Source organism: Pecten maximus, chromosome 8 (genome assembly GCF_902652985.1).
Source record: "Pecten maximus chromosome 8, xPecMax1.1, whole genome shotgun sequence".
Taxonomy (NCBI): domain Eukaryota; kingdom Metazoa; phylum Mollusca; class Bivalvia; order Pectinida; family Pectinidae; genus Pecten; species Pecten maximus.
This window is the reverse complement of record NC_047022.1, coordinates 38,193,363-38,208,104: the sequence shown is the minus strand read 5'-3', so window position 1 is coordinate 38,208,104 and position 14,742 is coordinate 38,193,363. Positions and strand designations below refer to the sequence as shown.

General features: G+C 35.4%; 1 protein-coding gene across 3 annotated transcripts in view; it reads left to right on the top strand.

Annotated features, from left to right (window-relative positions):
* Nucleotides 1-12,973, top strand: part of LOC117333430 (hillarin-like) — an 82,406-nt gene extending 69,433 nt beyond the window's left edge. For all 3 annotated transcript variants that reach the window (XM_033892718.1, XM_033892719.1, XM_033892720.1), the window contains 5 exons: nt 1,422-1,679; nt 2,546-2,692; nt 6,712-6,794; nt 9,038-9,181; nt 11,011-12,973. In XM_033892718.1, coding sequence (XP_033748609.1) covers nt 1,422-1,679; nt 2,546-2,692; nt 6,712-6,794; nt 9,038-9,181; nt 11,011-12,367 — 1,989 coding nt within the window. In that variant the 3' untranslated portion in view covers nt 12,368-12,973. The remainder of the gene's footprint in view (nt 1-1,421; nt 1,680-2,545; nt 2,693-6,711; nt 6,795-9,037; nt 9,182-11,010) is intronic.
* Nucleotides 12,974-14,742: the final 1,769 nt, after the last annotated feature.

Here is a 14,742-nt window from a genome sequence, read left to right as displayed (position 1 = left end):
ATAGCAGTTAGTTTCGATACCACGATGAAGCAGACCTCGATAATAACCCATATAGCTGATGTTATTTACCGTCTAAGGTTTAACGTCCCTATTTCTGCGTTGATGTAGTCCTTGGTACTTGCTCCGACATTAAATGTTTGTATAAGTCTGTTTGATTGGTGGTAAACACTTAACTTACACAGATGATCTATCCGTGTCGTGTTTTGTTGTTTCTGTGTAAATAAGGTAAGAATTTCCTTACTAACAAAAATAATTCGGTGTTTCAGTACATACAAAAATGATTCGGTGAGTTTGTCAGTACAATAAAATAACTCTGTGAATTTGTCAGTACAAACAAAAATTATTTGATTAATTTGTCAGAACAATAAAATAAATCGGTGAGTTTGTCAGTACAAACAAAAGTAGAAAACAGTAGAAAAAGTGCACGTCATTAATTTTCTTTCCATCATGATTTATTTTAATTAAAATTAAACAATTATTGATTATCGCTACTTGCCGAGGAGCAGTATTTCGTCCTCCCATTACGTCACTATAACGCTATTAGTTCAATGTAAAAGTGGGCCATTAAGTGTAAGTGTTGCCACTGGCATATAAATATAGATTTTATTGTTGTTTTAGTTCTACTCCTTCAGATTCAATTCTTTAAGTCTAATGGAGCACTGTCATAGTTTAGATTCAGCCATGACAGGAAGATGTCTATTGATTTACCATGTCCATAGAAAACTTTCCATTTTCAGGACCATAGTTATTATGTGTTAGCTGTTTTATTCCACAGTGCTATGTAGAGCGAAAACAATTGTAGATTCCTTAATAATTAATCGTTTTGCACTTAGCAATGCTAAGAATTAGTATCCAAAATGTGTTTATGTCTGATCGTAGTTGCATTTCTGGTAACTGGTGAATGTTCGCAAAAATGAAATGATAAAATAGTTCTTAAACGACACGGTGCAGGATTTTACTCAAAAACGGGTCCATCTCTTTGAAAGGGCTCGAATGGGTTATCGCAAAAGTAGCCGCATCTCCTATATGTATGGGTAGGATAACACATTAAGCCATCTTATGTTCTAGAGACGCGTAAAAACGCGAGTATAATTTATAGTTTATATGCATATATATATATATATTATTTATATAGAATAATTCGTGCATAAGAACATGTATCATTTACAGCTTTGTATGGATGGTAATGGATGATAATACACGCGAAGTTCAATTCGCTGGTACGCAACGTGTAACAAAACAATACTTCTGTCAATCTGCGCACATTGATATAACTATAGTTTTTGACAGATTTTGTTTCTTTGACTCACTGTCACACTTTGATATTTTTAAATAACGCGCATATTTACTGATTGATCATCTATATTATTTAACATATTGTTATCCACGGGCTTCGCATGTATCAACACATCTTGTTACAGGTTGAGAAAGAGAAATCGGTACAAGAACTAGTGGCTGGTTTTGAGAAGAAAATAACATCAAAAAAAGACATCAAAACAGGTCTGCAGAAAGAAACCGAGAGACTCGAACAGCTGTACCAACGGAAGAAGGAAGAGCGCCTGCGTACACTTATGAACAAACTGACCACAGAGGAAAAAAGTCAGGTGACCCGCCTGATAGAGAAGCACAGTTCGGAGATGTTACTGATGATCGCCGAGAAATTGGTGACAATGACAGAGGTAGGTATTCCTGGTTACCTTGACGATGACAGAGGTAGGTATTCCTGGTTACCTTGACGATGACAGAGGTAGGTATTCCTGGTTACCTTGACGATGACAGAGGTAGGTATTCCTGATGTACCTTGACGATGCCAGAGGTAGGTATTCCTGATGTACCTTGACTATGACAGAGGTAGGTATTCCTGGTTACCTTGACGATGACAGAGGTAGGTATTCCTGGTTACCTTGGCGATGACAGAGGTAGGTATTCCTGGTTACCTTGACGATGACAGAGGTAGGTATTCCTGGTTACCTTGACGATGACAGAGGTAGGTATTCCTGGTTACCCTGACTATGACAGAGGTAGGTATTCCTGGTTACCTTGACGATGACAGAGGTAGGTATTCCTGGTTACCTTGACGATGACAGAGGTAGGTATTCCTGGTTACCTTGACGATGACAGAGGTAGGTATTCCTGGTTACCTTGACGATGACAGAGGTAGGTATTCCTGATGTACCTTGACTATGACAGAGGTAGGTATTCTTGGTTACCTTGACGATGACAGAGGTAGGTATTCAAAAGTGTACAATGCAAAGTTATGTCATTGGTAATAATATTGTTAATGGAAAAAAGAAGCTGTAATGCTAACAGGTATGGTAATGTTCACAGTGTAAATACAATAAGCACAATGCACTGAAGTAGGAAATCACTTTTCCAGTGATAAGCATTCGAAAGTATATTTCCCGGTTTCTTTCATTGATGGATGAGAGTATCAAATGCAAGTTCGTTTCTGATTAAGAAAATCTATTTTGAAATCATTAAATCATCTCTGCTGAGCTAATATTTAGTTTTTGCGTGTTACTGATTGTGAGTTTTATCTGCCCAGACCATACCGGATGCCGATACCACTACATTACAGACAGCGTCTGTTGACCTTTCAAGGCCACCACCAGTTGCACCACCGGAATTTAGAAGATCACAATTATTCAAAAGTCCCGAGGAGTTCGAAGCGTTAGACAACCAGGTTTTCGAGGTAAATACATGTCGAATACAGAGGATTGTACTTGAGTGACAATGATATTTTGTATGATTAAGATATTTTAATAATGTGTTTAATAACATTTTACCAGTGAACTATAAAAATATATCAACTTGATAAAAACTGATATCATCAATCACTAATGATGATATTACTTTTATTTTTGACCAATCAGTACCGCGCTTTCGATTCACTGCATTGAAAACCGCCGATTTTGCGGTTCAGATCCAATGGAAGAGAAGGTAGAATAGGTGACTATTTTGCTGCATTTCTCTGTAGTTTTACATTGTAATTTTATGAAATACTCATCTGACGACAGATTTTTTTTTTTAGCAAAAGTTACCTAATAACAAAAGAAAACGTTGGTTGACGCCGTTTTGTTTTCAAGTGTAGTAAGGCCATACGGATACGACGTCACAGATTATACTAATGATTCCTCCGCCTTTTTGATACACAGATTTGTTTTTGCCTTGATGGTTTCCTGTTGAATATAAGATACATTTCGCTGTATGATATAACATAACGATATCGATATGTTTTACTCGTGCTTCGCGCTCATGGCAAATATCGATATTCTGTCATTCTCGTGAAATATAAGTTATATTCGACGGGAACCATTCAATATCTCCTTTATATCTCTTTATTTTAGGCGAGTGACATACAATCATTGAAGAAATTTAATATATTTGATATAGTCGTGACGCGAAAGTTAAATTGTATTTTAGCAGCGAACACCCGTCATTTAACTTCGATGGAAGACAGGCGAGTTGGGTCGACTGGCCGAAATCCCTTAATAACAACGATGTGCAATAGTAACGTTGATATTCCTAAGAAACTCGAAAAAAATGAAAAACAAGATTTATTAAGCTACCAGCCGTATGTCTAATGTTAAAACTTTCGTGAATAGTAATTTAATTTAAAATAGACTGATTTTTCTGGTTTAGACCCGAATTAAATTTCACTCAAATATTTTTTTGTTAACATCTGTTTCAATTAAGAAACTACTTTAACTTCGTACGATTGATATTGTTAGGTTGTCCCTACGGACCGCTCGCGGCTTCGCTTGGATTCATTAGAGAATGTTTGTGAGAAGGGTCTCGGTGTGAATGTAGACAAATCATATATATAGCTACAGAGACAGGTATTGTAGGTCATCTCCTGAAGGATCAATACTAGCCAGACAGTTGGGTTTTATGATACCTATTTAATTCCGTCACGATGTCAGAGGCAGTTTATAATATATAATATCCGTCCTACATACTTATATAGAAACGATGGCCTTAATCTGTAGTTTAATCAGCACACGTATAAATAAACAAAACATCAGAAGATATGTGTCTTCATACTAAGATATATATATATAAATGGGTGGAAATGTAGGAATTCATTGTTTAAAAAAGTATCCTTGAGAACCAATACAGAAATTGATTTAAAAAAGAATACTTTTAATTTAAAGTCGGTAAAGTGGTTATGTTGTGTGTTTTTGTTACTAACGTTATAACAGGAAACATCAATTCACGTTGGTATTTGTTACTGACGTTATAACGGGAAACATCACTTCACGTTGGTATTTGTTACTGACGTTATAACGGGAAACATCACTTCACGTTGGTATTTGTTACTGACGTTATAACGGGAAACATCAATTCACGTTGGTATTTGTTACTGACGTTATAACGGGAAACATCACTTCACGTTGGTATTTGTAACTGACGTTATAACGGGAAACATCAATTCACGTTGGTTATTGTTACTGACGTTATAACGGGAAACATCAATTCACGTTGGTATTTGTTACTGACGTTATAACGGGAAACATCAATTCACGATTGGTATTTGTTACTGACGTTATAACGGGAAACATCAATTCACGTTGGTATTTGTAACTGACGTTATCACGGGAAACATCAATTCACGTTGGTATTTGTTACTGACGTTATAACGGGAAACATCAATTCACGTTGGTATTAGCTCAAATGCTGTGATAAGTAACACTGTTATATTCTCTCTCCGGAAATGATGTTACATTAAAGATTTAATTTCGGAAATCATATTTCTAAGACATATATTTCTACGAAATGGGAGTTGTATAATTACAAATATATATTTTAATATCCATCTTGAATCTCTTACAAACTAAACCAGTTTCATTTTGATACAGGAAGCATATTTAATGTCAGTGTGTGAATAGATTAATCAATCAAAACAAGTTAACAGAAGATTAAATTTTGTTGGATTGAAAGTTTACTGCTGGGAATTAGATCAGCATTTATTCTGCATATGACCTATGCGAACATGGGATTTATAGACATATCAGCAGTTTACATTGATTGTCTCCAGCATGATATTGTTAGAGACATTCAATCTTATTTGCAAAACGACAGAAGCCATAACACTTTTTTACTGAAGTGTTGTCTCGTGTAACCGTCAGTATACTGGTATGTAACACGGAGCTCACTAAACAAATCAGGATTGAAGTGTTGTCTCGTGTAACCGTCAGTATACTGGTATGTAACACGGAGCTCACTAAACAAATCAGGATTGAAGTGTTGTCTCGTGTTACCGTCAGTATACTGGTATGTTACACGGAGCTCACTAAACAAATCAGGACTGAAGTGTTGTCTCGTGTTACCGTCAGTATACTGGTATGTAACACGGAGCTCACTAAACAAATCATGATTGAGGTGTTGTCTTGTGTTACCGTCAGTATACTGGTATGTAACACGGAGCTCACTAAACAATTCATGACTGAAGTGTTGTCTCGTGTTCTCGTCAGTATACTGGTATGTAACACGGAGCCCACTAAACAAATCAGGATTGAAGTGTTGTCTTGTGTTACCGTCTGTATACTGGTATGTAACACGGAGCTCACTAAACAAATCAGGATTGAAGTGTTGTCTTGTGTTACCGTCAGTATACTGGTATGTAACACGGAGCTCACTAAACAAATCAGGATTGAAGTGTTGTCTCGTGTTCTCGTCAGTATACTGGTATGTAACACGGAGCTCACTAAACAAATCAGGATTGAAGTGTTGTCTCGTGTTACCGTCAGTATACTGGTATGTAACACGGAGCTCACTAAACAAATCAGGATTGAAGTGTTGTCTTGTGTTACCGTCAGTATACTGGTATGTAACACGTAACTCACTAAACAAATCAGGATTGAAGTGTTGTCTGGTGTTACCGTCAGTATACTGGTATGTAACACGGAGCTCACTAAACAAATCAGGATTGAAGTGTTGTCTCGTGTTACCGTCAGTATACTGGTATGTAACACGGAGCTCACTAAACAAATCAGGATTGAAGTGTTGTCTTGTGTTACCGTCAGTATACTGGTATGTAACACGGAGCTCACTAAACAAATCAGGATTGAAGTGTTGTCTCGTGTTACCGTCTGTATACTGGTATGTAACACGGAGCTCACTAAACAAATCAGGATTGAAGTGTTGTGTGGTGTTCTCGTCAGTATACTGGTATGTAACACGAAGCTCACTAAACAAATCAGGATTGAAGTGTTGTGTGGTGTTCTCGTCAGTATACTGGTATGTAACACGAAGCTCACTAAACAAATCAGGATTGAAGTGTTGTCTTGTGTTACCGTCAGTATACTGGTATGTAACACGGAGCTCACTAAACAAATCAGGATTGAAGTGTTGTCTTGTGTTACCGTCAGTATACTGGTATGTAACACGAAGCTCACTAAACAAATCAGGATTGAAGTGTTGTGTGGTGTTCTCGTCAGTATACTGGTATGTAACACGGAGATCACTAAACAAATCAGGATTGAAGTGTTGTCTTGTGTTACCGTCAGTATACTGGTATGTAACACGGAGCTCACTAAACAAATCAGGATTGAAGTGTTGTCTTGTGTTACCGTCAGTATACTGGTATGTTACACGGAGCTCACTAAACAAATCTAGATTGAAGTGTTGTCTCGTGTTACGTCAGTATACTGGTATGTAACACAGATCACTGCTTCAGCGAATTTATTTAATTTTTTTATTTTATTTCAGGTGGCTCAAAAAGACTACTCCGCATTCACGGACCTTGTTAAAGACCTGATTCACAACTGTCAAACAGATCTGGAGAAATCAAGGTAGGAACTACAGATTCGTACTGAAGCAATTTTAACGTATCTGGAATGAAAAAAAATAATCATATATCAAATAGCTCCTTATGACTCTAGTACGTATTTTAATATTCTATCAAACATTTCATTATGTCATTGCCCTGGTTTTATTGTTTATAATACTAAACAACTGATTTCCCCTGATATCATTATTGTTCTGTAAGGGAAAGAATCCAATCAGTCGTATTTCCTGCATTTTCCCGACTGTGCGTGTTCGTTAAAAGTACACGATAACACGGGAAGAAGACATCACGTGTGTCACGGGGTACTGTTACCTCACCTAGATCCGTACTGTTACCTCATCTAGATCAATACTTTACCATGTACAGGTCAACATCACCACGAACAGATCCGTACTTTACCATGTACAGGTCAACATCACCACAAACAGATCCGTACTTTACCATGTACAGGTCAACATCACCACAAACAGATCCGTACTTTACCATGTACAGGTCAACATCACCACAAACAGATCCGTACTTTACCATGTACAGGTCAACATCACCACGAACAGATCCGTACTTTACCATGTACAGGTCAACATCACCACAAACAGATCCGTACTTTACCATGTACAGGTCAACATCACCACGAAACAGATCCGTACTTTACCATGTACAGGTCAACATCACCACAAACATATCTGTACTTTACCATGTACAGGTCAACATCACCACAAACAGATCCGTACTTTACCATGTACAGGTCAACATCACCACGAACAGATCCGTACTTTACCATGTACAGGTCAACATCACCACAACAGATCCGTACTTTACCATGTACAGGTCAACATCACCACAACAGATCCGTACTTTACCATGTACAGGTCAACATCACCACGAACAGATCCGTACTTTACCATGTACAGGTCAACATCACCACAAACAGATCCGTACTTTACCATGTACAGGTCAACATCACCACAAACAGATCCGTACTTTACCATGTACAGGTCAACATCACCACAAACAGATCCGTACTTTACCATATACAGGTCAACATCACCACAAACAGATCCATACTTTACCATGTACAGGTCAACATCACCACGAACAGATCCGTACTTTACCATGTACAGGTCAACATCACCACGAACAGATCCATACTTTACCATGTACAGGTCAACATCACCACGAACAGATCCGTACTTTACCATGTACATTTGTACAGGTCAACATCACCACAAACAGATCCGTACTTTACCATGTACAGGTCAACATCACCACGAACAGATCCGTACTTTACCATGTACAGGTCAACATCACCACTAACAGATCCGTACTTTACCATGTACAGGTCAACATCACCACGAACAGATCCGTACTTTACCATGTACAGGTCAACATCACCACGAACAGATCCGTACTTTACCATGTACCGGTCAACATCACCACGAACAGATCCGTACTTTACCATGTACAGGTCAACATCACCACGAACAGATCCGTACTTACCATGTACAGGTCAACATCACCACGAACAGATCCGTACTTTACCATGTACAGGTCAACATCACCACTAACAGATCCGTACTTTACCATGTACAGGTCAACATCACCACGAACAGATCCGTACTTTACCATGTACAGGTCAACATCACCACAAACAGATCCGTACTTTACCATGTACAGGTCAACATCACCACTAACAGATCCGTACTTTACCATGCACAGGTCAACATCACCACGAACAGATCCGTACTTTACCATGCACAGGTCAACATCACCACGTACAGATCCGTACTTTACCATGCACAGGTCAACATCACCACGTACAGATCCGTACTTTACCATGTACAGGTCAACATCACCACGTACAGATCCGTACTTTACCATGTACAGGTCAACATCACCACGTACAGATCCGTACTTTACCATGTACAGGTCAACATCACCACGTACAGATCCGTACTTTACCATGTACAGGTCAACATCACCACGTACAGATCCGTACTTTACCATGTACAGGTCAACATCACCACGAACAGATCCGTACTTTACCATGTACAGGTCAACATCACCACGTAACAGATCCGTACTTTACCAGGTACATTTGTACAGGTGAACATCACCACGAATAGATCCGTACTTTACCATATACAGGTCAACATCACCACAAACCCTTCAGTATACATCGTCCAGTACTTCCGTGATATATAACTACACTAATGTTTAGTAATTTGGGGGTATAACTTAATGTTACAGGGCTATCTTCCGCTGGATAACCGTAAAGGATCTCAATAAACTCGAGGTTGACGAGACTGTGAACCCGGAGTCCCCTATGGGGTTACTCCGAGGGATTAAATACGGCACGGAGAGCTACCACGATCTCTTCAAACGTCTCTGCAGGTACACCATCTAACCAATGTCATGTTGTGGCAAAAATACGGCTAAACGATGATGTTTGTTACAGAGATTTCACACTATAATGATGTCAAATACACAAAACGAATATATGTACATGTACCTGTGTGTTGTTCATAGCTTGTTAACAATTGTCCTATGTCATGTTTATGTTTGGCAATATAGTTAGTTCTTAACTGCGCATCAACACCAGAAAGGTTATTAGGGCCAAAAAGATGAGTAAAAATAGGATAATACGAAACATTAAACAAACGAAACATTTACAATTATATTGGTACACTCACGTATGCCTTAAAATAAAAGTGTTATGGTTATATAGTATATGGAAAGTTATTTAATGCATGGAAGGTTATATAATACATGGAAAGTTATATAATATATGAAAGCTTATATAATATATGGAAGGTTATATAATATATGAAAGGTAATATAATATATAGAAGGTTATATAATATATGGAAGGTTATATAATATATGGAAGATTATATAATATATTGGAGGCTATATAATATATTGAAGGTTATATAATATATCGAAGGTTATATAATATATCGAAGGTTATATAATATATTGAAGGTTATATAATATATCGAAGGTTATAAAATGTATGGAAGGTTATATAATATATGGAAGGTTATATAATAAATTGGAGGCTATATAATATATTGAAGGTTATATAATATATTGAAGGTTATATAATACATGGAAGGTTATATAATACATGGAAGGTTATATAGAATATGAAAGGTTATAAAATGTATGGAAGGTTATATAATATATTGGAGGCTATATAATATATTGAAGGTTATTAAATATATGGAAGGTTATATGATATATGAAAAGTAATATAATATATTGAGGGCTATATGATATATGGAAGATTATATAATATATGGAAGGTTACATGATATATGGAAGGCTATATAATATATTGAAGGTTATGTAATATATGGAAGGTTATAAAATGTATGGAAGGTTATATAATATATGGAAGGTTATATGATATATAGGAAGGTTATATAGTATATGGAAAGTTATATAATATATTGGATGCTATATGATATATGGAAGATTATATCATGTATGGAAGGTTATAAAATGTATGGAAGGTTATATAATATATTGAAGGTTATATAATAAATTGGAGGCTATATAATATATTGGAGGCTATATAATATATTGAAGGTTATATAATACATGGAAGGTTATATAGTATATGGAAGGTTATAAAATGTATGGAAGGTTATATGATATATAGGAAGGTTATATAGTATATGGAAAGTTATATAATATATTGGATGCTATATGATATATGGAAGATTATAAAATGTATGGAAGGTTATATAATGTATGGAAGGTTATATGATATACGGAAGGTTATATGATATATGGAAGGTTATATAATATATGGAAGGTTATATGATATATGGAAGGTTATATGATATATATGAAAGGTTATTTAGTACATTTTTTTTGTATATGGAAAGTTATATAATATATTGAATGCTATATGATATATGGAAGGTTATATTGAAAATTATAGCTATCCCAGACTAGTTTTAGTTAGGGGTTCCTGTAAACTTTACTGACTCGTCACAGAATCCTACACTAGCTGATGATTACACTTGATTTAGAATGTGTCTAATATTTAGATATCGAGCTAGCCGTGTTGTTGGTCAGAATTTGAAATGTATTTGTATAATCACGATTATTATCTATGTTGTGTTACAGTTCTACTGGTCGTCTCATTATTAATTTGAACATATTATAATTTGATAAGTAAAACAAGTTAATCATTAATTTTCCTTTTGTAGTTATGCCGGGCTCCATTGTGAGGTCATCCAGGGTTTATCAAAAGGAGCGGGATACAAACCGGGCATGCGCATGGACAGTGACAAGTTCCGGAACTCCTGGACAGCTGTATTCATTGAAGGATCCTGGTGCTTCATCAACTGTAATTGGGGAGCACGGCATGTCAAAGGTCACGACAAGGACGAAAAGGACGCTGTTACAGGCCTGGCTACATTCTACTACAGATGTGACGAATTCTACTTCATCACAGATCCCGAGGATCATATTCATCAACATTTCCCCGACGATCCAAAATGGCAGCTTCTGGAGTGTCCGATTTCATTGACAGAATTCATTAACTTGCCTGTTGTGAAATCCCCTTTCTTCAATTACGGTCTGAAATTCGCCAATCATTATGATGGAACTCAATACACCAGCAATGGCATAATTGTACTGCAACTAAAAATTCCAAATCTCCTTGGGTTTGGTTACACATTAGACGCCAAAGATTCAGGTATGGATCCTCAAAAACTCGAAGGACGTGTTATGCTCAGGATCATTGGTCACAAAGCTATTTTTACAGTTGCTCCTCCGAAAACTGGAAAATATTTTCTAACAATTTTCGCCAAAGAAGACTGGCATTCAGAATCGTTACAAAGCGCGTGTGCGTTCAGAGTGAAATGTCGTGAGAAACGGGAAAACATCAGAAGTCCATTTCCGAAAGTTCCGTTCTTCGGACCTACTCCCAGCATGAGTCAGTATGGGATCGTGCCACAGACGCACATAGACCCTCTCGTGGTCTTCAGTTATGATGACGTCATATTTCAGTTCCAGATTCAGAAGGAAGTGAAGTTGACACACACCCTCCAATACCATGGTCCCTTCCAAAGTGATATCACGGACTTTCAACGATACGTATTTGTCCGATATCGGGACGAAAAATCAATTTCATACCAAGTGCGATGTCCAATCATGGGCAAGTTTGTCTTCAACATTTTCGGTGGCACGGTAACATCACCCGAGGAAAACACTGGCCATATTGAATGTTTATTTCGCTACCTCTTGGACTGTAAACATCCAGCCAAGGATAAACGTCCACTGCCCAGGGCATGTCATCGCTGGTTCCTTGGCAACATGCTCGAACCTGTCGTCGGGGACATTGACCCAGACAGGAGGGTGACATTCCGTGTACGTGCGCCGTTGGCCATGGATGTTGCTATGCTGGTCGGCGATGCATGGTTCCACTTCAAGGAAATTGCTGATAGCATATGGGAAGGCAATGTGTACACAGGGAAGGGGCAGTGTAAAGCCAAACTCTACGCCAAACTTACCAAAGAACGAGCAAGATTCTCCCCACTTGTGGAGTTTAATATCAAATAGTCGTTGTAAAATTGCCAAAGAAATATAAAAGAAATATCGTATTTACACTTTTTAAATAACTATTTTGCGATTCGAGTTGACGAATTTCGTAGTTGTTTAAATGAGGACGACTAAACATCCCAAACAGTATGAACAATTGTTTGGAGTTTGGCCGTGTGATACGTGACTTGTTTGGAGTTTGGCCGTGTGATACGTGACGTTGGAGTGAAGGTAATGCTGTTATCGTGTGGAGGGTTGGCATTTTCATGTGTGATCGTGATTAGGGTTCATAATTAAGTTTGAACTGAATCAAATCGGCTGGAGAACCACAATTTAATGCTGCTTTTACGTAGTGCTGGAGAGGTTGCCTCCCCTTATTTATATATTGTTGGAGAAGTTATCTCCCCTTGTATACGTAAAATGATATGCTCGTATCAATGCAATCTAGTAGTAGCAATCAAGTGAGGACCATTGTCTCCTAACGAACCCTGTTGTTATCGTTAATTATATTTATATATTTATATCGAACGAAAATACTTTGCGTTAACGTGAGTGATTGGCAGCATTTCGTACAAACCTAGTTACAAGTATTAGAAAACTAAAATAAATGTTATTGTTGGAAAGAAATATGTATTGTGTTTTATTATTACCTGACAGTGTGTATTTCAGTTAAATCAAGGAAGAATGAAATCAAAGAACGAGACTGAATTAAAAAGAATATGACTCCTAATTTTAATAAAACTCATCATAACTATGTTGCACTATATAGTATATAACTCACAACGATATTACATTATATAGTATATAACTCACGACGATATTACATTATATAGTATATAACTCACAAAGATGTTACGTTATATAGTATATAACTCACAAAGATGTTACATTATATAGTATATAACTCATTAAGATATTACATTATATAACTCACAAAGATGTTACATTATATAGTATATAACTCACAAAGATGTTACATTATATAGTATATAACTCACAAAGATGTTACATTATATAGTATATAACTCACAAAGATATAACATTATATAGTATATAACTCATTAAGATATTACATTATATAACTCACAAAGATGTTACATTATATAGTATATAACTCACGACGATATTACATTATATAGTATATAACTCACAAAGATATAACATTATATAGTATATAACTCACAAAGATATAACATTATATAGTATATAACTCATTAAGATATTACATTATATAACTCACGAAGATGTTACATCATATAGTATATAACTCACAAAGATATTACATTATATAGTATATAACTCACAAAGATGTTACATTATATAGTATATAACTCACAAAGATATTACATTATATAGTATATAACTCACGACGATATTACATTATATAGTATATAACTCACAAAGATATTACATTATATAGTATATAACTCACAAAGATATAACATTATATAGTACATAACTCACAAAGATGTTACATTATATAGTATATAACTCATAAAGATATTACATTTTATAGTATATAACTCACAAAGATATTACATTATATAGTATATAACTCACAAAGATGTTACATTATATAGTATATAACTCACAAAGATGTTACATTATATAGTATATAACTTACAAAGATGTTACATTATATAGTATATAACTCATAAAGATATTACATTATATAGTATATAACTCACAAAGATATAACATTATATAGTATATAACTCACGACGATATTACATTATATAGTATATAACTCACAAAGATATAACATTATATAGTATATAACTCACGAAGATGTTACATCATATAGTATATAACTCACAAAGATATTACATTATATAGTATATAACTCACAAAGATGTTACATTATATAGTATATAACTCACAAAGATATTACATTATATAGTATATAACTCACAAAGATATAACATTATATAGTACATAACTCACAAAGATGTTACATTATATAGTATATAACTCATAAAGATATTACATTATATAGTATATAACTCACAAAGATATTACATTATATAGTATATAACTCACAAAGATGTTACATTATATAGTATATAACTCACAAAGATGTTACATTATATAGTATATAACTTACAAAGATGTTACATTATATAGTATATAACTCATAAAGATATTACATTATATAGTATATAACTCACAAAGATGTTACATTATATAGTATATAACTCACAAAGATATATTATTATATAGTATATAACTCACAAAGATGTTACATTATATAGTATATAACGCACGACGATATTACATTATATAGTATATAAATCACAAAGATGTTACACTATGTAGTATACAACTCACAAAGATATTACATTATATAGTATATAACTCACAAAGATATCAAAGATATTGCATAATATAGTATATAA